This window comes from Bufo gargarizans, chromosome 9 (assembly GCF_014858855.1).
Source record: "Bufo gargarizans isolate SCDJY-AF-19 chromosome 9, ASM1485885v1, whole genome shotgun sequence".
Lineage (NCBI taxonomy): Eukaryota > Metazoa > Chordata > Amphibia > Anura > Bufonidae > Bufo > Bufo gargarizans.
The window spans coordinates 147,141,050-147,165,257 of NC_058088.1; the positions used below are offsets into that span (position 1 = coordinate 147,141,050).

The 24,208-nt window shown below is 40.7% G+C and overlaps 1 protein-coding gene across 2 annotated transcripts in view; it reads right to left on the reverse strand.

Annotated features, from left to right (window-relative positions):
- Positions 1-762: 762 nt before the first annotated feature.
- Positions 763-24,208, reverse strand: part of PLP1 (proteolipid protein 1) — a 40,875-nt gene continuing 17,429 nt past the window's right edge. Inside the window, exons 3-7 of one of the 2 annotated variants that reach the window (XM_044268722.1) lie at positions 15,720-15,984; positions 15,368-15,536; positions 13,271-13,344; positions 8,786-8,851; positions 763-1,510 (exon numbers count right to left, since the gene is read on the reverse strand). In XM_044268722.1, coding sequence (XP_044124657.1) covers positions 1,358-1,510; positions 8,786-8,851; positions 13,271-13,344; positions 15,368-15,536; positions 15,720-15,984 — 727 coding nt within the window. In that variant the 3' untranslated portion in view covers positions 763-1,357. Of the gene's footprint in view, positions 1,511-4,906; positions 7,820-8,785; positions 8,852-13,270; positions 13,345-15,367; positions 15,537-15,719; positions 15,985-24,208 lie in introns of those variants that run through there. The other variant, XM_044268723.1, reaches the window with a different exon arrangement.

Consider the following 24,208-nt stretch of genomic DNA (forward strand, 5'->3'; position numbering starts at 1 on the left):
ACAAAGCATAAAATTACATAATTTACATGAATAAAACAATCTGCTCTGGGGTACTACACATTAAAAATTATTTAAATGCTCACTGTACTTTCAGAAAACACTGCATAAATGTGAGCTAACAGGCTTGTAGAAATGGTGACCTGGACCAGGATGCAGCTCAAGTGTATTTATAAAATGGCAGACCATTATAACATCTACCTTGTAGTTATTTGGAACAACTGACCATTAAAGGGAAATGCCGAGATGCTTTACATAGGTACTATCGATGATCTAGGAGGATCTTTGGGGGGAAGGGGGTGTTTTCAGGTTGGATAGACCTGCAAAAGAAAGATAATTTACCTGCTTCCTGCCAGCTCCCGGCTCCTTCTCCTCCAGGCGTGCATTGTGGCCAGAGATGTTGAACCGGATGTTAACATTGAGGGAGCCAGTGGATTATCACAAGCCTGGACGAGAAGGAGCGGGCGCTGCACTTGGAAGCAGGTAAGTCAATTGCCTTTTACAGGTCCAGCCGAGTGGGGGGATTTGCCAAAAATAGCAAGCAGCACAAAGTATACCAGAAAGAGACATAATGTAAGGTTTATTTGTATAAACCAAAAAATCTGGAATTATTAGTTGTACTAATATATTGGAGACATGTATGTTTTCAAACTCTAGCTATACTTTTTTCAAACTGTATATATAGTTAAATCATCACAGTTAGTACTGTAGATACAATAATTGATGCAATAACAATGGAGAGTATAAGTATATCTTTATTTTGTTTTGTCATACAACTTTTTGTCAGTTAGGGTGATGATGATGTTTTAAAGTCTCTTTGTGAAGCTATGATATCAATTTACTATAATATAGGCAAATGGGTATGAGATCATTTGCAGTGGTCACTGCTTGTGCAATACCTGAATTTTTCAGCTGGAAAACTAAAGTCTTATGTCAGAATATACAGTATATAAAATGGGTTAAAGAATCAGCATCAATAAATGTATCATTCAGACAGTGGCGGTGTGCAACAATAATCATGTGTTCATATTTGACTGTAGAATTTTCATAGCTAAACATTATTCACCATTGTAACTAAGGCTATGTACACATCTGTGTCAGGAATTACATTTTTCTGTCTCGTTGAAGGAGCAGAAAATGGAAATCAATATGTCATGCCAAATGTAACCCCCCACACCTATGTGAACAGAGCCTTAATCAGTAAAAGTATTATGTAAAAAAAAAAAAGATAAATAATCATAAATCAACAGCATTGTCGTAAACCCTCAAGCAAATTGCTACATGACAAAACATCCCTATGCAGTAAACTGTGGAAAAATGCATGCATCCAACCTGGGACACCCCAAACTAAACAGGCGTTTTACACCAGGTTTTCTGCGCTTCTTTGTGGGATCTCCGGAAGAATCTCAGTGAGTTCTGAGCCCTCAGCCTGTGGAGTCTGCTGGCTTTTCCCAGTCTCTAGGGCTTGCTGGTGATATACCCTGTTGGCTGACAGACACATGAGAGCGTGTATCTGAAAGAAAAGGAAGACTAGTGTCTGCCTTTGGGTTCAAAATCTCCTAAAATGTCCCCCTATTTTATAAACTTACCCAAAAAGAACATTTTCCTAATTGCCTATGACCACCTTTAGAGAAATTGTACATTTCAAGATTTCTTTATATCTGTTGACTGAGCAGCATGTTATAAATATGATTTTCTTCCCAATGGAACTATGTCTAGTGAAAATTGAATAGCTTTCTTCTACACCACCACTTTTATTTCAAAAAGGTTTGTAGGCACGATATGTTTATTAAGAGTAAAACCATCCCCATAGATGTCCATTTGGCCGTCTTAGAGAGAGCAAAAGTGTGCCCAAGTACTTGGTCTGGTTGCTCACCAAAGTCAGTACTTTTTATCTTTGCTAGATACTTACAAGTGTTGAGTATGTGAGGGTCTCGGAGAAACAGCTCATCAGATTGTATATAATCCAATTATATTTACACACATTTTGAGGGAATATGAACACAGCAAATTAATTTTACAGCCCTTTATGGATCCATATAACAAACCTGTAGGTACTCTAAGTACCACTAATAAGTGTGTTTGTGAAGCACCACATTCTTCCCCAGAAGTAACATTTTCTATGTGCCTCCGTATAAAATCAGAGGCATGTAGAAAAACAGACTTGGTTCATGGCAGCATACCAACACTATATTACAAATGCATGGTCCCTATAAAAAAAATAATCCTAAAACTTTGTGAATATATCAGAGCACAGCAGTTTCATTCTATGGAGCCATCGGTAATCCATGTCACCCTGTACGGTGCTTTGTAAGGCCGTGTAGTAAAAATATATTCTTCCACTTTTGGGGTATCTCTTGAATGCTGCATTAGAGAGGGTGCATATCTCTATATTTGACTGTACAAAATTAAAAGCATACCAAGATACAGTCAAACCCCAAAAACTCTGTGTGTGTCCTATTATGGCTACTTACGTCTTGGGCAGAATTCACACTTCAGTTATTTGATCAGTTATTTCAGCAGTTACAGAGCCAAAACCAGGGGCGGGTGAAAAAATACATTATACCATATCTTTCAGTAGGCTTCACAATAACTGACCAGATTATAACTGAAGTGTGAACTTGGTCTTAGAGGTTGTTTTGCAGAGAAGTGTATTTTTTTTTAATCCAAAAAGTTTGATTTCCACTAGTTTTAGTAATATTTAATTTTAGCTTTAAAAAGTAACATGGAGAATAATGACAAGGTGCTGTATTTCCTTAAGGATGCTAATATGATTGCACACATTTGCATAGGTTATTTATAATGACCACTTCTGATCATTTCATCTCGTTTAATTTATACACCTGCAGATCAATACCACATATACTGCTGACACGGCAAAAAAATTCACTCAGACAAACACGTCTGAAATTTAATAAAGAAACATTTAATTGCTTTTAAGCTCTTACATTCCATATTTAGTGATTCACAGCAATACCAAAAGAAGATGAAAAAGTGTAAAACAAAAAAAACACCCTTTGCTGGATCAAAACCACTTGATTTGTGTAAGGTTCTGCTTACGTATCATATGCTCCACTAAATAGAAAAACACACAAATTCATAGAAGAGCAGTGTCTAGAAGCTAAGCTGAAGGGTTTCATGTTATTTAGTTATCTGTAAACAATTGGCCAGGGTCTGCCATTTTGGTTGAATTGTACACATGTGGCTAAGCTGAACACATTAGTTTTTGCTAACATATTCTGTACCATCAGGTTTTATTGTTTTCTGCCTTGTCTGGATTTAAGCTCTATACCGTGCATATACAGACGTGGACAAAATTGTTGGTACCCTTTGGTCAATGAAAGAAAAAGTCACAATGGTCACAGAAATAACTTTAATCTGACAAAAGTAATAATAAATTAAAATTCTATAAATGTTAACCAATGAAAGTCAGACATTGTTTTTCAACCATGCTTCAACAGAATTATGTAAAAAAATAAACTCATGAAACAGGCATGGACAAAAATGATGGTACCCCTAACTTAATATTTTGTTGCGCAACCTTTTGAGGCAATCACTGCAATCAAACGCTTCCTGTAACTGTCAATGAGACATCTGCACCTCTCAGCAGGTATTTTGGCCCACTCCTCATGAGCAAACTGCTCCAGTTGTGTCTGGTTTGAAGGGTGCCTTTTCCAGACTGCATGTTTCAGCTCCTTCCAAAGATGCTCAATAGGATTGAGGTCAGGGCTCATAGAAGGCCACTTTAGAATAGTCCAATTTTTTCCTCTTAGCCATTCTTGGGTGTTTTTAGCGGTGTGTTTTGGGTCATTGTCCTGTTGCAAGACCCATGACCTGCGACTGAGACCAAGCTTTCTGACACTGGCTAGTACATTTCTCTCTAGAATTCCTTGATAGTCTTGAGATTTCATTGTACCCTGCACAGATTCAAGACACCCTGTGCCAGACGCAGCAAAGCAGCCCCAGAACATAACAGAGCCTCCTCCATGTTTCACAGTAGGGACAGTGTTCTTTTCTTGATATGCTTCATTTTTTCGTCTGTGAACATACAGCTGATGTGCCTTGGCAAAAACTTTGATTTTTGTCTCATCTGTCCACAGGACATTCTCCCAGAAGCTTTGTGGCTTGTCAACATGTAGTTTGGCATATTCCAGTCTTGCTTTTTTATGATTCGTTTTCAACAATGGTGTCCTCCTTGGTCGTCTCCCATGTAGTCCACTTTGGCTCAAACAACGACGGATGGTGCGATCTGACACTGATGTTCCTTGAGCATGAAGTTCACCTTGAATCTCTTTAGAAGTCTTTCTAGGCTCTTTTGTTACCATTCGGATTATCCGTCTCTTAGATTTGTCATCAATTTTCCTCCTGCGGCCACGTCCAGGGAGGTTGGCTACAGTCCCATGGATCTTAAACTTATGAATAATATGTGCAACTGTACTCACAGGAACATCTAGTTGCTTGGAGATGGTCTTATAGCCTTTACCTTTAACATGCTTGTCTATAATTTTCTTTCTGATCTCTTGAGACAGCTCTTTCCTTTGCTTCCTCTGGTCCATGTCGAGTGTGGTACACACCATATCACCAAACAACACAGTGATTACCTGGAGCCATATATATAGGCCCAATGGCTGATTACAAGGTTGTAGACACCTGTGATGCTAATTAGTGGACACACCTTGAATTAACATGTCCCTTTGGTCACATTATGTTCTGTGTTTTCTAGGGGTACCATCATTTTTGTCCATGCCTGTTTCATGAGTTTATTTTTTTACATAATTCTGTTGAAGCATGGTTGAAAAACAATGTCTGACTTTCATTGGTTAACATTTATAGAATTTTAATTTATTATTACTTTTGTCAGATTAAAGTTATTTCTGTGACCATTGTGACTTTTTCTTTCATTGACCAAAGGGTACCAACAATTTTGTCCACGTCTGTATTCCTTACAGGTTCCACAATTGTCTTCTGTAACTAAACGACCCTACTGTAGGCTCCTATGCTGTATATTTGAGCAACATTAGTGGAAGAGGATAGATGTGAGGGGATTCATGGCTCATCTGTAATCAGATTCCTAGCCCAAATCTGTAAACCCTCATACCAGATATCTAGACTGCACTAAAAGTACTATAAATGCGTCTGCCCTATGTCCCACTTAACTTTACAGTTATAAATAGACGCCATACAGAATTACAAGTTATGATTATATTGACAAACTTGCTGTCAAGAAAAGGAATTTTATTTTTTTCTACATTAGAAATTATATATGTAAAATTCTCACAAGGTCCCGTGTAGACAATTAATGTAAATTCTGTCTCAGTGGAGAACTTTTTCCAACACACAACCTAATGTATAGTTCATGTATTTATAGTTGTCATTTCTTGGAATACATCAGATGCTATATAAAATAGGAATTAATTGAAGCCATGAATTCTAATTTATAATTAGAGGAAGAATACTAGTAGAAGTGGTAGCCCTTTTAGTGAACTAGAATTGTGCGTTTTCTCATTCATCTTTTCTAGGAGAATGGCGTTCTGCTAGCGGAAGTGAAGTGTAGCTCGTCGGTGAATAACTACGGTAAATGGCTTCTACATTGTAAACATGAAATTACATATAAATATAGAGAATATTAGAGGGACAGGTTCTTGTATACTTTTATTTTCCTTGTACTGTACATATCAATGAGGATTTATTATTAAAAGTAGATCCAAGTGTATTATAATAAATACACTTGATATAAATACACTGTTCACTTGACTTCCATTCTTAACATGGCTTCTGTTCCTGACAGCTTTGATGGATCCATGTATTGAAAACAGATCTTGATGGATCCCATACCACAAAAAAAAAAAAAAAAAAAACGAGTTCTGATTGGGTGAGTTAAGTCTTTTTCTCAACAATTGCACTTTATATTTACTTATTCTTCCCATCCAAAATGTTAAAACCCAAATGGAATGAAGAACAGCACCAGTGTGAACACAGCCAATATTTAATTATATTTATAGATTTATGATAAGCTTTATTACTAAAGTATAGAGACCTTTTTACGGCATTGTATTACCATGTGCTATTGTGCTAAAAGCCAACTATACTCCTGTTGTATCAGGCTGGTTGTGGTATCCTTGTAGTATGCTGACTAATAACTGTGCATAGGAAAGTGTCTCCATCTATAATAACTAATATCAGGATCTGAAAATTTTACATATATATTTCTATAAATTATTAGATTTTCATTACAATTTCATTAACATCATTCATACAATTCAGGATTTTTTTTTATGTGCTAAAGGAGTTAAAGGGGTTGTGCAGTCAGTAATATTGATGACCTATCCTCAGGATAGGTCATCAATATCTGATCGGTGGGGTCCGACACCCGGCATACCCGCCGTTAGTTGTTTGCAGAGGAGGCAGCACTCCATGCCAGCTCCACTTCCTGTCCATTACACTGTAGTACTCATTCTATTTATTTGAATGGAGCGAGTACTTGTAATACGATTATTTGTAATACGTAATTACAATACGCCGCCTCTGCAAGGGAGACGACTCGTAGTGTAATGAAGAGGAGGCAACACTAGCACGGAGTGCCATCTCTTCTTTAACCATCTGATCAGTGGGGATGGCGGGTGTCAGACACCCGTCAATCGGATATTGATGTTCTATCCTGAGGATAGGTCAGTGAATTGGTGCATAACCCCTTTAGGCAAGGTTAAACAAAGACAGTCTTATCTTGTACAAAGTACTGGTGATTCAGGCTGACTGGCAAACAAATTGATCACTGTCACATTCGGCGACATACTCTCACACTCGTGCATGGCTAAATTTAACAAAATGTAATTGATGCTTTATTATAATGAATGAAATAAATGAATAATTAAATAAATATTAAAACTTGGGTAGATGAATAGCATGCCTTATTCACGGTTCCTACTTTTAGAATTCTAGTAGCTATTAGACCGAGCATTTACTACAAGCGCATATATGGGTCCAGAGAGGTAGAGTATGAAATAAATGGCAGGCTGCTTTGTTTCCTTGGTGAGAACTGTCTCAGGGGGGTTGGGATTTATATTCCAGGCATGAAATAACCCTTTAATAAACTGTTGCAGTAAATTGGTGTGATATGTTGTAAAAATGGTAAACTGATACATTGTTAGTCAACTAGTAAATATAAACTATTTTTACATAAATAGATTATGGTCATTGTAGAGCAAAGAAAATTAGCTATATTGGTTTCTTATGTGATACATACTTTGATTTGTATTTTTGCGGTTTCCACCTGAGTACCTCTTTTGCTTTAGATTCATACTAGCTGTACTTAGGATTGAAAAATACAATAACACCATTTCCAGAGTTAAAGTCTACAGTTTATAAGGGTAAACAGATAATTTTAGACCACTGCAAACTTCTTTTATAGATCGGCCCAAAAGCTTTGATTATGTTGTCTAATGAGAACATGCAAATCAGAAATGACTATCAGTGTGCAATCTCCGAGATGTGAGTATATGCATTATTTTATAAATTTAGCAGATATGACAGAGATCTTTTGTGTTGGCAGTCACGCCATGACATCAGCCCTTATAATATATGGCCACCTTTACTGGAAGGTATGTGCAAAATAAAATTGGGTACAAAGGGCAGACCAGCTACAGAAGCTACCAGATACGTTATTAAAACCCCAACATTAAAATAAAGAGGATAAAAATATGTTATGGACATTGTTGAAGACATTTTTACTCAGTCCTCATCTTGGAGTCTAAAACTTTCGATCGCTTCGGCCAGTAACTCGAAGCACAGCATAGTTGAAAGATGCACCTATCATATATGTGAGCTGTAAAGGAACATACAGAAGAAAGAACATGCATTGCATAAACAAGACCAAGAAATAAATAATTGTTTATACAATATAACTGGCCTCATAATACACAGTACGCTGCAGATATGGTTTTAAGGGTGTCAAACTGGGCATTTGCTCAAGCGCCCACTTTCTATAGGGTCCCTGGATTTACCAATGAATCTACCTCTGATCTAGACTAGACTATCAATGAATGCAACGCTACCAGTGAAAGCTACAATGAAAATTTTCACTAACCTAGACCATAATGAATTTTGAAATTAATGTGTAAGAAACATATTCTATTTATTATTTTATATTCAATACAATTGTCCCTTTTACTGTGATAAACCATCTTAGCATATTTGCTTTTGTAAGATTTTATAAGAGTATATGGCTGATTGGAGTTATACCACATGTACCAGCCATCTCATGTGGCCTGCTAAGATGAATCTGTCCTGTCTTTCCATGTGAGTGTTAAATGGGTTGACCCATCTCACCATTACTGAGGTGAGATGAGACTAAGCCCTGACCACCAGGTGGCTGGGAAACAGCGCAGCAGGCCAGCATTCTGCTGTTTCAGTAGCTCCTATTGTAGTGATGAGAGCTACAGAATCTGTGCAGCACAGCAAGCTATACTGCTTCCCTAACTCAGAAACAGCATTGCTTGCCATTCTACACTGCTTCCATAGCCCCCATGCACTGCAATAGGAGCTACTGACCCAGTGGAGCAGCAGCCCGCTCCCCTGTTACCCCGGTGGTCGGCCTCATTTTGCCTTAGTAACAGCAAGATAGGACAACCCCTTTAAAACAGAAAGGAAAAGATACAATTTATGTGCTAAATATGATGTAGCTGGAAAACGAAGATCTGTCTTTGAATCCCTTTCTTTCTACAAAATTAGAGTCAAGGCAATATACCCCTTTCATATTAATGTTTGTTCTGTAATTTCTATCAGCACTTACCAGAGCCACAAGAGTTGCACCTGCACCCACAAAGGCAGCAATGAAAAGGTGGAATGTCATCTGAAACTGTAAAACAAGAACTAGGATGTCAGGTCATTTTTAGCGCACAGTGAACGCTGTGCTGTCAAACCCCCAAAAATCTTTTTCCCCATTTTCCAATGCAAGATATGGTAAATTAAATGGTGAAATTAAAAATGCATCATGTCCTGCAAAAAATAAGCCCTTTGATAGCTATGTGAACAGAAAAATAAAAACTTTATGGTTATTGGAATGTGGGGAGTAAAAATTAAAATAGGCCTCAGCCCCAAAGGGTTAAAGTCCCCTTGTGTAAATGGTTTAAAAAAGTTTATTACATTAAAAAAATCCAATTAAAAATACACCTTTTTCCATTGAAAAAGGGCTTTTCAATGGAAAAAATTGCAAAAATAAAATCCCCTTCACATATTTGGTATCAACACATCCATAATGACCTGCATTACACAATCATCATGCAATTTATCCTGCATGGGTAATACCATGAAAAAAAAGCAATGCTAGAATTTTTTTTAATAAATAGCAATCAAAAAGTGTTATGTATCCAAAATGATACCAATGAAAAGTAGAAACGTAGTAGTAAAACACAAAAAAAAACTACATGTATTTGGTAACCCCACTGACCCAGAGAATAAAGTTAACATGTTCTTTTTATGCAGAAGAATGAAGATCGCAAAATTTGTAAAGTAAAAACTCACTGGCAGCATTTCAGTTTTTTCCCATCCCCTCATTCCACATAGAGTTAATAAAAGTTAATCAAGAAGTTAAGTACATCACAAAATGGTGCCATTAAAAACTACAAGCCCTCCTATAACTACATTGGTCCTTGTGGGACTATAATAGGTGACATGTTGATTGCTTCTGAAATGCAATACACTATTTCAACAGTGTATTATATTTTAATGTCCGTGCTATACTGGCATTCACCAGCAGGCTGCACCAGAGAGTCACAGCCTGCTGGGAATTACTGGAGGAAGGCCTCCAGCATTCACAAGGCCCCGGCCTGCCTGTACTGGCATCAGCCACCCATGATCTCATTTGTGGGCAGCTGATGGGAGACAGAGGGAGTCCATTCCCTCTCTAACCCCATACGTGCCGCGAGCCAAGCCCCGGCTCTTTTCTGCACACAAGAACCATGTAAAAAGGCAGTGCCTAAGGCTCTTTAGCCATAAAAAGGTGTATTCATGGTCACTAAGGGATTAAAATCCATTCTTCTAATATATACATTAGGCTGTATTCACATTTGTGTTCTGCTCTTTCTTTTTATAAACGTGCAGTAATTTGTGTCTTTCCAGTTAATCTATTATATTTAATACTAGCTGAAGGACCCGGCTTCGCTCGGGTATATTTAATCTATTTAATTTAATGTTTGTGTGTGTGTCGTTAAAAGAGATCAAGACTATCCACTATATTGACATCTACAGCACCCCGCCCCCAAAACAGAGCCTACACAGCCCCACACCCCTTAACACTGACCCCCCACAGTGTCCCGTCCCTTAAAATTGGACCTCCACAGCAGCCCACCCCCTTAACTTTAACCTTTACAGCAGCCTTCCCCTTAAACAGTGACTTTCACAGCATACCACGCCCTTGACAGTGACCTCCACAGGGGCCATCCCCCTTAACAGTGGCCTTTACTGGATCGTGGGCATGTCCTTTTGAACAGCTCACTCTAAGACAGCAGCAGTGTAAGCTGCAGAGAGAAAGTCACTGTCCCTCCCATCCCTGCAGCTGACAGAAGTTATTGCTGGAACAAAGGCACACCTTGAAATAAGGTACTAAGTGCTATTAGGCCATGGCTTTACTTCAATAGCGATTATCCTGGTGACAGATTTCCTTTAAAGCTCACCTACAGCAGTGAAGATTAATGGCTGGGTTGTTATGGAAACCTGGAGTAAAACTGTGTGTGGAGACTGGAGGACCTGCGAGCTTCTATTGGCTGATAAGGGTCATGTGACCAAGCTTCTATTGGCTAATGCATTTTTTTGGGAATATCTTAGGAACGGTACGTCCTAGAGAGCTGAGACCTGGCTAAATCCTTCCAAGACACTTGATATACAGGCAGATCCATAAATATTGGGACATTGACACAATTCTAACATTTTGGCTCTATACACCACCACAATGAATTTGAAATAAAAACGAACAAGATATGCTTTAACTGCAGACTGTCAGCTTTAATTTGAGGGTATTTACATCCAAATCAGGTGAACGGTGTAGGAATTACTACAGTTTGCATATGTGCCTCCCACTTGTTAAGGGACCAAAAGTAATCGGACAATTGGCTTCTCAGCTGTTCCATGGCCAGGTGTGTGTTATTCCCTCATTATCCCAACTACAATGAGCAGATACAAGGTCCAGAGTTCATTTCAAGTGTGCTATTTGCATTTGGAATCTGTTGCTGTCAACTCTCAAAATGAGATCCAAAGAGCTGTCACTATCAGTGAAGCAAGCCATCATTAGGCTGAAAAAAACAAAACAAACCCATCAGAGAGATAGCAAAAACATTAGGCATGGCCAAAACAACTGTTTGGAACATTCTTAAAAAAAAAGGAACGCATCGGTGAGCTCAGCAACACCAAAAGACCCGAAAGACCACGGAAAACAACTGTGGTGGATGACCGACGAATTCTTTCCCTGGTGAAGAAAGCACCCTTCACAACAGTAGGCCAGATCAAGAACACTCTCCAGGAGGTAGGTGTATGTGTGTCAAAGTCAACAATCAAGAGAAGACTTCACCAGAGTGAATATAGAGGGTTCACCACAAGGTGTAAACCATTGGTGAGCCTCAAAAACAGGAAGGCCAGATTAGAGTTAGCCAAATGACATCTAAAAAAGCCTTCACAGTTCTGGAACAACATCCTATGGACAGATGAGACCAATATCAACTTGTTCCAGAGTGATGGGAAGAGAAGAGTATGGAGAAGGAAAGGAACTGCTCATGATCCTAAGCATACCACCTCATCAGTAAAGCATGGTGGTGGTATTGTCATGGCGTGGGCATGTATGGCTGCCAATAGAACTGGTTCTCTTGTATTTATGATGTATTGATGATGTGACTGCTGACAAAAGCAGCAGGATGAATTCTGAAGTGTTTCGGGCAATATTATCTGCTCATATTCAGCCAAATGCTTCAGAACTCATTGGACGGCGCTTCACAGTGCATACTTCACAAAGCATACTGCAAAAACAACCAAAGAGTTTTTTAAGGGAAATAAGTGGAATGTTATGCAATGGCCAAGTCAATCACCTGACCTGAATCTGATTGAGCATGAATTTCACTTGCTGAAGACAAAACTGAAGGGAAAATGCCCCAAGAACAAGCAGGAACTTAAGACAGTTGCAGTAGAGGCCTGGCAGAGCATCACCAGGGATGAAACCCAGTGTCTGGTGATGTCTATGCGACTTCAGGCTGTAATTAGCTGCAAAGGATTTGCAACCAAGTATTAAAAAGTGAAAGTTTGATTTATGATTATTCTGTCCCATTACTTTTGGTCCCTTAACAAGTGGGAGGCATATATGCAAGCTGTTGTAATTCCTACACCGTTCACCTGATTTGGATGTAAATACCATCAAATTAAAGCTGACAGTTAAAGCACATCTTGTTTGTTTCATTTCAGATCCTGTCATGCCCCACTCTGACTATGTGCGGAGGTCGGCCAGGATAGCAGCACAAGTTTAGTGTTTGTTTTGGAGCCGTGCTGGATCCGCCTCTCATCAGGTGCACTGGGTGGGGTCATTAGTTTAAATAGCACACCAGCCCAGTGCGCTGAGCGGATTATACAAATCATTGTGGTCTTGGAAGCTAGGAAGAAAGGTTGTCTGGCTGTTCCAGCTCAGAAAGATAAGTGGGATTTCAAGTTTGGTTGTTTTGTGTCATCTCTCCCATCCAGGTTCTGTGCGAGCAGGCTGCTCCTATTTCCCCTCTTCACCATGTCAGGGAATTTAGGGTTTTGTCAGCCCAGGCACGAGGACAAATCATACCTCCCTTTAAGGTCTGCATGTGGATTGAGCAGTGCAGGGAAAGAGGTCAGGTATTAGTTAGGAGGTGACCCTTCCCCTGTCTCTCGCCCAGAGCCTGGTTGGTGGGTTATCAGTGAGTCTGAGTGCACGCCCGCCGTGACAAATCCATTGTGGTGGTGTATAGAGCCAAAAATGTTAGAATTGTGTCGATGTCCCAATATTAATGGACCTGACTGTACCTGTATGCAACATTTCGTGATTGTAAATGCGACGGTGTGGATTCCTTTAGCGGACATACACACACACACACACACACACACACACATACACTCAGCTTTATATATTAGATAGTATAACATTTTCTGTTAAATCTAATTAACATTAGGTTTTGTATTTTGCTTGCTTATATGAATAAAATGTACGTTTTTAGAGACTATGCCTGAAGTAGCATAGAACTTTGAATAATATTTCAATGGTCATGAAACTAACCTCACTGGTTTTGCAGATTGCAAGCAAACTGGTTCCACACACTTTCCCTGGGAATGAATTCCATGGTAGGACTCCTAAGAGGAAAAAAATAGTTACAGTGTACTGGTTTAGATAACTTTTCAGAATAAACTGTCATGTGCACATGATAAGCAGTGTATCTGGCCATTATCTGACTTGTTTTTGGCATTTTTCATCTGTTTTCCCCTTTGCAGGTTCTACATATAATTCTCAGGTATTCCAGAGCTAGTGGAAGAAAACTAGCGGCTATGATATTTCTCAGAATAGAGTCTGCCTTTCTTCTCACTCTCTCTTTATAGATGTCTCTGGGTTGCATGTAAACTAATTCCTCAGTGAGCTAAAAGTCCATCTTATCTTCTGAGCTGGATTTAGCAGTGAATTCAGAGTGAATGAATAGTTAAGGAGGGGGAAGTCTGTATGAAAGGAATGGAGAACAAAGCATTTTCTAAAATACTTTATATCAAATTTCTTATATTCACCTGTACTATTGATTTATGGAAAGTTTGTTAACACAGTGACTATTTAAAAAACAATACCATTATGAAAGCAGACGTGTGAAATACAGGTTCACAAACCATAATCTTGTTACATAAGTGGTTAATTGTGTAACATAACATCTTGTTTGGTAAAAAAAATGATAAAGGAGTTAGTTAATAGTGAGTTAGAATGTTCCATAAAAATATTCCATAAAAAAATCTATAAAATTTATCCGAAAATTTTGCATTGCTTGATAAGGTGCTCTTAATATGATCCTGCTGTTATACTTCAATATCTTTGGAAAGAAGTCACTTAGGAGTCTTGGTTATATTGCACATATTTTTTAAACAAACATCGCTCTCACCACTGCTGGATATTATTTCAGTCAGTCTGGGTGTTAGTTCTTGTTAGGGGTTATTATATGCCGTTTGGTTGTCAAATACTCACTGCATGCTGTTCAACTCTTTCTGTAATCTGGCCGTGGTGGCGTCCCACCACAGGTCAGTGCACTCACCCCTCTTCTTTCACCCAGTGGCGTATGTCTGCCGGCAGTATCCTCCAGAGCTGTGGCTGCGGTGTTCTGGGACCTCCTTCCGGTTTCGGTTCGGCGTCCCACGTGTTTAAAGCGTCCCACGTGATCAGAGCGTCGGAGCGTCCCACCGGAAGGAGGTCCCCGAACACCGCAGCCTCTGGAGGATACTGCCGGCAGACATACGCCACTGGGTGAAAGAAGAGGGGTGAGTGCACTGACCTGTGGTGGGACGCCACCACGGCCAGATTACAGAAAGAGTTGAACAGCATGCAGTGAGTATTTGACAACCAAACTGCATATAATAACCCCTAACAAGAACTAACACCCAGACTGACTGAAATAATATCCAGCAGTGGTGAGAGCGATGTTTGTTTAAAAAATATGTGCAATATAACCAAGACTCCTAAGTGACTTCTTTCCAAAGATATTGAAGTATAACAGCAGGATCATATTAAGCGCACCTTATCAAGCAACACAACATTTTCAGAGAAATTTTATGGAATATTTTTATGGAACATTCTAACTCACTATTAACTAACTCCTTTATCAATTTTTGGGGACTGTCTATATTGTCCTTTATCAATTATTAGGGATTGTCAATCATTTTTAGGGATTGTCTATATTGTGTTTGATTGTCTCGTATATTATATGGTGTTTTATTGATTGATTTTTAAACAAGTAAATATGTTGTACCCAATATGTATGACCAGATATTGAGTGCCCACTATATCTCTACCTTTTTGTAATTCCTTAATTTGTGATTGGGGTGAATCACATAATAGTGAGAGCACCTGTCTGTGTTAACAGGAAGGGTGAGCCACTATCCATATATGTTCTCTTAGTCCATGATTACATCTTTCTTCTTTCAAAACTAAGTATAAATATATTGTATTTTGCTTCTGATGACTGTCAAGAATGATTATATAGTATACTTGTTTTGAAATGGCATTTCAATTTGGACAATTGCTGAAGAGTTGTGCCCAAGACAATACATACCATAAAGAGAGTGCCCACTATATCTCTACCAAAGATGTAATCATGACCACTTTCATAATGAAATCAAGACTTACCATACATGCGTGCATCAGCACACAGATTACTAATGCCAGCTGAGGTTTTTGCTGGAACTGCAATAGACTGGCAAGTGACCCAGGTGTTGAAATAAATGTAGACAGGAACAGCCGAGCAAGCAAAGATAAGAATCCACAAGATGGTGACAGTGTATGTAACGCCAACAAACTACATGGAAAATACCAAGACAGATCCATGTTACTACTCCATAGAGAACTACATAGAATATAACATAAGCTGCATTAAACTGTAAAACTTGTTGAATAATCAGGTGTATATCAAGTTTCAACAAACCCAGGGGCGTAGCTACCCTTCAAGATGAATAATGTAGTTATACATTACTATAATTACCTTGTCAGGATGTCCCAGCCACCTCCCTAGACAACGGCAAAGCAGTTCTAAGGTGTGGACTGGATGTCTTGAACGCGGACCTCTGCTTTTGGGTGGTCCACCTGTGACAGTAGAGATAAGACCCCCTTTTATGGCTTGCGGCTTAAACTCCCCCAGAATGTGTTTGATTGCAGTAGTGGTATAAAATCCCTCAGCCAGGAGTAGAATTCCAAACAAGAAAAAGAAGATGGCAATTCCATAAATTGCATACTGGAAGGCATTGACCCTGTACAGTGAAAAAACATTTTAGTTATAATGGACTTGTTGACTTAAACATTAAAAGTACGCACAGACCAATGTATTTTATGGGTTATAATATTATATGATTTTCATTCCCATTGAAAGCAAGTGAAGAATTAATGCACAATACAGAAAGTATATAGAACCAGAGTACCCCTTTATGGATACAGAGAGGTATCATTACAAGCATAAAGTTTTGGAAGAGGAAATGCAAATGAGCTCTTAACAAGCTCTGCACCTAATGCTACCCAGATGTAAGGTAGCTATTAGTGATGAACGAGCACCAAAGTGTTCGGGTACTCGGTCTGAACACAGAGATATTCGTGCGCTCTGCCGAGCACCCAAGTATAATGCAAGTCAATGGGAGAAAACCAGGCACCCCCTGCTCGGATTAGGGGAGGGTGCCTGGTTCATAGGAAAAGGTCTGAAAGTGATGGAAACACCTCTGAAATTGACCAGGAACAGCAGGGGGACCATGTATGGATGCATCTTGGACTCCAATGTCGCTGCTGGGAACCATGTTGTACTCCACTTTTACAGACCAACAAAAAAATGTGTCCCATGCCTTGGAGACTGTTGCGCTGCCTTTGTTGGAACTGGAGTGTGTTCCTGTTGTCTGCCTTTCTCATTTGCCTATGGAAGTACGGACTCTGCCGCCAGCTTTGTCAGATGTAAATGTTTGGAGCAATTTCCCAACAAGGACCTTCTGGTATTGCACCATTTTACTTGCCTTCTCCACCAGAGGAATGAGAGATGAGAAGTTCTCTTTGTAGCAGGGGTCGAGAAGGGTGAACACCCAGTAATCCGTGTTATCTAAAATGCGTATAACACAAGGGCCGCGGGAAAGGCAGACTAACATGAAGTCATCCATGTGTGCCAGAGTACAAACAGGCAAGACGTCTATGTCAACATCAGGATGACTCTCCATCTCCTCATCCTCCTCCTCATCCCCTTGTGCCCATCCATGTCGAACCAATGGAATTAAAGTTCCGTCGGTAGTCCCCTTTGTAGCAGAGGCAACTGTCTCCAGCTTCTCCTCCTCATGGTTCAATTCGCGCTGAGAAGACGAAATGTGGGTGGTCTGGCTATAACCCACACTAAATTCCTCCCCCATTTCCACGTCTGCCACATTCAGAGCGTCGGCCTTAATTGTGAGCAGTGATCGTTTGAGTAGACACAGAAGTGGGATGCTTTCGCTGATTATAGCGTTATCGCTAGTAACCATCTGTGTGGATTCATCAAAGTTTATTTAAAACCTCACAGAGGTCTGTCATCAATACCCACCCCTTGCTTGTGAATAGTGGAAGTTGACTCGAAAGGCGACGACCATGTTGCAGCTGGTATTACACAACTGCCCTCTACTGCTCACAAAGCCTGGACAACATGTAGAATGTAGAGTTCCAGCGTGTGCTCACGTCGCACAACAGTCGGTAAGCTGGAAGCCCCAAGCGCTGCTGCAGTGTTGACAGACCGGCTGAAGCTGTGGATGACTTGCGGAAATGGGCACACACGCGGTGCGCCTATACTAGTAGCTCTGTCAAATTTGGGTATGTTTTAATAAAGCGCTTAACCACTAAGTTTAATACATGCGCTAGGCATGGTACGTGCATCAGGTTGCTGAGCTCCAAAGCCGCCACCAAGTTACGACCATTATCCGACATAACCATGCCTGCTTGTAGGTTGTGTGGCGACAGCCACAGCTCGGACTGGTCCCTTATACCCTGCCAGAGCTCTGCAGCGGTGTGCTGTTTGTACCCTAGGCAGATCAGCTTCAGCACGGCCTGTTGACGTTTCCCCACAGCAGTGCTACACTGCTTCCAGCTACCGACTGATGGCTGACTGCTGGAGGTAGAAGTGGTGGAGGTAGCGGCGGAAGAGGAGGAGAAGTGGGGGTTGGGGAGACCCTGATGGACTAAAGGTCCTGCAATTATGGGCATGGGAAGCACACCTGTGCCACCCAGAGTACAACTCACTCCCGCCTTCCACAACATTCACCCAGTGTGCGGTCAGGGAAATGTAGCGTCCCTGGCCACCAGCAATTGTCCATGGTCAAGTGGACCTTCCCAGTAACTGCGTTGGTCAGGGCACGGGTGATGTTCTGGGACACATGCTGGTGTAAGGCGGGCACGGCACATCGTGAAAAATAGTGGCGGCTGGGGACTGCGTACCGAGGGACGGCCGCCAACATCAGGCTGTGGAAGGCCTCAGTCTCGACAAGCATAAATGGCAACATTTCAAGGGCCAGTAATTTTGAAAGTTGCGCATTTAGTGCTATGGAATGTGGGTGGGTAGCTGGGTATTTCCGCTTGTGTTCAAATGCCTGGGGTAAGAACAATTGGACGCTGCGCTGGGACAGGGAAGTGGATGTAGTTGCTGATGGTGCATGCGAAGGCCCAGGTGCAGGGCAAGGGGCATCCGGCCCTGCGCCTTCGAAAGGGGATTGGACAGCAGTGCGTAACACAGGGGAAAAGGAGGCAGAGGGGTGGCCCGCAGACCCAGATTGTGGACCATTGCCAGATTGTGGACCATTGATTAGGGTGCTTGGATACCATGTGGCGGATCATGCTGGTGGTGGTGAGGTTGCTGGTGTTCGCGCCCCGGCTCATTTTGGTATGGCACAGGTTGCAAACTACCACTCTTTTGTTGCCTGCACTTTCCGCAAAAAAAGTGCCATACTGTGGAACACCTACCCCTTGGCAAGGGAGATTTACGCATGTGGGTGCTCTGTGAAACGGTTGCGGGCCTGTTTGGTGTGGGCCGACTTCTCCCTTTTGTCACACCACTGCCTCTTACAGCTTGTTGCGGTGCTGCAGATCACCCCTTGTCTGTACTGCTTTCCTCGCTCAGCTTTTCACCTTCCCAAGTTGGGCCAGTGACCTCATCGTCCACCACCTCCTCTTCCACTTCCTCATCCCCATCCTCCTGACTTGACCTAACTACAACCTTAGTGATTGATAACTGTGTCTCATCCTCATCCACCTCGTGAACAAATAATTGACGTTCACTGCCTGCCGCCGTTAATGAGAAAAACAAACTTTTATAATATGCTAATTGGCCTCTAGGAGCAGGGGGGACGTTGTAAATATCGCGCTGTTCAGTATTCGGCGCAGGTGCAGTGAGTGAAGGGAGCTCGTCGGCTGCAAACTTCCTCGCTGCGCCTGCGCCAAATACTAAATAGCGCTGTGAGAATGACCGTTTTTTTTACATTTTCTCATTGAAGTCAATAGGGAAAATCTGATTGGTTGTTTGTGGCTCTGCCTACTTTTTAGAGTCCCTGAAATGTGACAGAAATTTTCAGGTTGACCCCATGACTAAGTGACCCAAGTTTGGTAAGTTTAACTTCAAAGCTGTACGAGTGGCAAAAGTTTACAATTTTCCAATGAAAGTCTATGGCAAAAAGTGGGGTCTTCGGGGGGCCGCCCTACGGTCATGGTGGGTGGGATCACTTAAAAAAGCACAAGCAACCTATTCGGGTATGTGCCGAACGAGTGTGTAAAGTTTAGTAATTGTACTCCTAAAACTGTGGGAGGAATAGCGTATAGAAATTGCTAAATTTTCATTGTTGCTAGCTCATCCCACTTTTGGGTGTCCCTCCAAAATTCCCCCTTTTTTCAGGTTGACACCACCAATATGTGGTCCAAGTTTGTGAAATGTAGCTTCAAAACTGTGCGAGTGGGAGCGATTTAAAAATTTTCCCTGTCAAAGTCAATGGCGAAAAAGGGGTCTTCGGTGGTCCGCCGCAGGGGCGCGGAGGGTGGGATCACTTATTAAAGCACAAGCAACTTACTTCGCTATAGGTCGAATAAGTGTGGATAGTTTGGCGTATGCACCCCCAAAAATGTAGGAGGATTAGCGTATAGAAAAAGGGGAGGCGGAGAAGGAGAATAATAAGCTCAAAGATGAACAAAAAATCGAAGAACAATATGTTGGCCTTTTCAAGCCAATATAACTATGTGGTGTCAATTCTGCAGAAACCACAGGATGTTGGCTTGAAAATGCTAGAGCCCAAGAGGCACGAAGGGTGGGATTGCTTAACAAAGCACAAGAAACCATCACGGCTATGGGCCGAAGAAGTGTGCAAAGTTTCAAAATTGTATTCCTAAAACTGTGGGAGGAGTAGCACTCTATTGAAAATCAATTAGAGAAATTTTATTGGTTGTTGGTGGCTCCACCCACTTTTTCTAACCTTGAGATGGAAACAGCCAATGACCAAATTTGTGATATTTGATGTCCTTGACATCAATAATGTGAGAATGGCAGCATTTTTAGTTTTCCCATTTAAATCCATAAAAAAAATCTGATTGGCTGTTTATGGCTCCGCCGACTTTTTACATTTGAATTCTAGTGACCCGTTGACTGAATGTACCAAGTTTGAAAACCCTGCCATTAACAGTGTAAGAAGGGCAGCAATTTAAATATTCCCATTGAATAGCAATAGGTAATATTTGGCTGTTTTAAGGTCCACTCAGTTTTCCAAATTTGAACCCCAGTCACCCAGTCATGGTTTGTGCCAAGTTTGGGGCCCCTGGCTTTAAAACTGTGAGAATTGCAGTCTTTGAAAGTTTTACATTAATAGTCACCGCCTGAAGAAGCTTTGAGCGAAACGTGCGTCGGGGCACAGGACACGTGGCTGGTACGATACGCTTATATGCTGTTACTTTTGTGACTGATACGGCTGCTGCTGGGATGACATAGCCATTGGGGTTATTATCTGTTTGCACTAAGCACTTTATATCCAGTATATATGTATATATGCTATGTTTTCAATATGTGTAGCCTGTAATATGTGATTACCCTTATAATTGATCCACGTGACCTGTCAGGATATCGTATCCTTGATTTTCTTCACCACGATTAATTATTGTGTTTTATGTATATTTTAATATTGTATCATAATAAAGAATTTTGTGTATATGACTTTGAGACTCTGGCAGCTATTTTTGGTGTTGATATTAGGGCACAGAGCAATGGTTTAGCCCACTATATATGATTGGTGTTTTTTTTTTATTGAAGTCAATAGGTGAAATCTGATTGGCTGTTTTAGGCCTCACCCACTTTTCCGAAATTTTGACCACAGTCACCCAGTGAGTAATTGTGCCAAGTTTGGGACACTTGGCATATAAACTGTAATAATAGCAGCAGTTTATCTGTTTTTCATTAAGGTCAATGGCTGAAATCTAATTGGCTGTTGTTTCCCCACCCCTTTTTTTATCCTAATTGTGAACCACAATTATCAAGTGACTAAAACTTTAAGGTTTGGGGATTATGGCATTTAACGTCAAAAATGGCAGCAGTTTTATTTTTTTCTATTAAAAATCAATTTGTGAAATTTGATTGGTTGTTGGTTGCTCCGCCCACTTTTTCTAACCTCGAAGTAGAAACACCCAATGACCTGATTTGTGATATTTGAGGTCCATGACATCAATAATGTGAGAATGGCAGCATTTTAAATTTTTCCCATTGAAATCAATCAAAGAAATCTGATTGGTTGTTTTTAGCCTGTGCCAAGTTTGAGGACCCTGCCATTAACAGTCTAAGAGCAGCAGCAGTTTTAAATTTTCCCATTTAAAAAAATGGCTGAAATTTGATTAGCCGTTGTAGACTCCACCCACTTTTTATAAATTTTAACCCCAGTCACCCACGGTGCCAAGTTTGGGTATTCTGGCTTAAATATTGTGAGAATGACAGCAATTCAAATTTTCTCATTCAAGTCATTAGGGAAAATTTGATTGTTTGTGGCTCCACCCACTTTTTAGAGTCCCCAAAATGTGACAGAAATGTTCAGGTTGACCCCATGACTAAGTGACCCAAGTTAGGTGAGTTTAACTTCAAAACTGTACGAGTGGCAAAAGTTTTCAATTTTCCAATGAAAGTCTATGACAAAAAGTGGGGTCTTCGGGGGGCCGCCCCAGGGGCCCGGAGGGTGGGATTGATTAACAAAGTACAAGCAACCTATTCGGGTATGTGCCGAACAAGTGTGCAAAGTTTGGTAATTGTACTCCTAAAACTGTGGGAGGAGTAGCGTATAGAAAATAGCTACATTTTCATTGGCCGTTTTTAGCTCCGCCCACTTTGGGTGTCCCCTCAAAATTTATTATTGAAAAAAAATAATTTTTTTTGCGTCACTATTTTATGAAAGCCATATACACTGAACAAAAATATAAACACAACACTTTCAGTTTTGCTACCATTTTGCATGAGCTGAACTCAAAGATCTGAAACATTTTCTACATACACAAAAGACCCATTACTCTCAAATATTGTTCACAAATCTGTCTAAGTCTGTGTTAGTGAGCACTTCTCCTTTGCCGAGATAATCCATCCCACCTCACAGGTGTGGCATATCAAGGTGCTGATTAGACAGCATTATTATTGCATACGTGTGCCTTAGACTGCCCACAATGAAAGACCACTCTGAAATGTGCACAGTTTTGCCTTACTGGGGGGGGGGGGGGGGTCAGAAAACAAGTCAGTGTCTGGTGTGGCCACCATTTGCCTCACGCAGTGCAACACATCTGTCGCCTGTCGCATAGAGTTGATCAGGTTGTTGATTGTGGCCTGTGGAATGTTGGTCTACTCCTCTTCAATAGTTGTGCGAAGTTGCAGAATATTGGCAGGAACTGGAACACGCTGTCGTAAACAAACATGCTCAATGGGTGACATGTCTGGTGAGTATGCTGGCCATGCAAGAACTGGGATGTTTTTCAGCTTCCAGTAATTGTGTACAGATCTAATATTTCGTTGGACCGCGTTTAGCTTTGATTACGGCACACATTCGCTGTGGCATTGTTTCCATAATCTTCTGCAATGTTACAAGATTCATTTCCATCTAGTTGTTGCATTAATTTTTCAGCAAGATCTTGCATTGATAATGGTAGAGTCTGACTGCTGCGCAAAGCCTTCTCCAGCACACCCCAAAGATTCTCAAAGGTCTGGACTCTCCATGGTGGCCAATCCATGTGTGAAAATGATGTCTCATGCTCCCTGAACCACTCTTTCACAATTTGAGCCTGATAAATCCTGGCATTGTCATGTTGACAATTTGATTTCACCAAACGTTTACGTGATCGCCGATCACGGTCATTCAGGATTTTTTTCCCGCCACATTTCTTCCTCGAATACGATGGGTCCCCACTATCCTTCCCATTCTAATAATGCATTGGACAGTTCTTAACCCAATTTTAGTAGTTTCTGCAATCTCCTTAGATGTTTTCTCTGCTTGATGCATGCCAATGATTTGACTCTTTTCAAACAGACTGACATCTTTTCTATGACCACGACATGTGTCTTTCGACATGCTTCTTTAAGAAATGAGAAGCAACTCATTGCACCATTTGGGGTTAAATAACTTATTGCCAGCTTAAAGATAATCGCCCAGGTGGACAGGCAGTGTATTTTAGTGGGGAGAAGGGATTTGTCTTGGTAGATTTAGTATTCTGCAGTCTATTACAGTTCTACATCGTGGTAACTCAACCTTCTCAGGAACCTCCAAGGCAAACCTGCCTAGCTTTGGCATGGTTTAGGAGCGAGGAGGGAATTTGTCTTGGTAGGCTTAATATTCTACAGTCTATTACAGTTTCATATGGTGGTAACCCAGTAACCTGTAAGGCAAATCTGTCTTGCTATTGCACTATTTTGGAATGGGGATTATCCCCTGGTAGAGTTTGCATTCTGTAGCCTATTTGGCTATAACTTGGTCCAACAGTCCAACTTGGTTATAACCAAATCTATTTTGCACTATTACTAAATAGAACAGGAGTAGGCAACCTTTGGCGCTCCACCTGTTGTGAAACTACAACTCCCACCATGCCCACTTACTCTGCTCCTCTCAGAGCTTCTACATAAGTTAATGGAGTCTGCTGAGAATTGTAGTTTCACAACAGCTGGAGTGCCAAAGGTTGCTGATCTCTGAACTAGAAGATTCCTTTCAACAAAATGGCCACTCTCTCTGTGTAGCCTAAAACATAGCCACCATCTCATGTACTTCCTGGCTTATGTACACTAGCATGAGAATGGGGAGAGGAAGGGGGAGATATGGCATAGCTGCAGCCTGAGAGAACAATGCACTGCTTTTCTATTGTATTTTTCATGGTCTACAATTGTGATATCTAATGCAACAAGGGCAAAAAACACATAAGGATATTATGTTACGTTTTGTTAGTTGTTCATTCTCTTGTGTTTAAATTTTGATTTTAATTACCTTTAAAGTG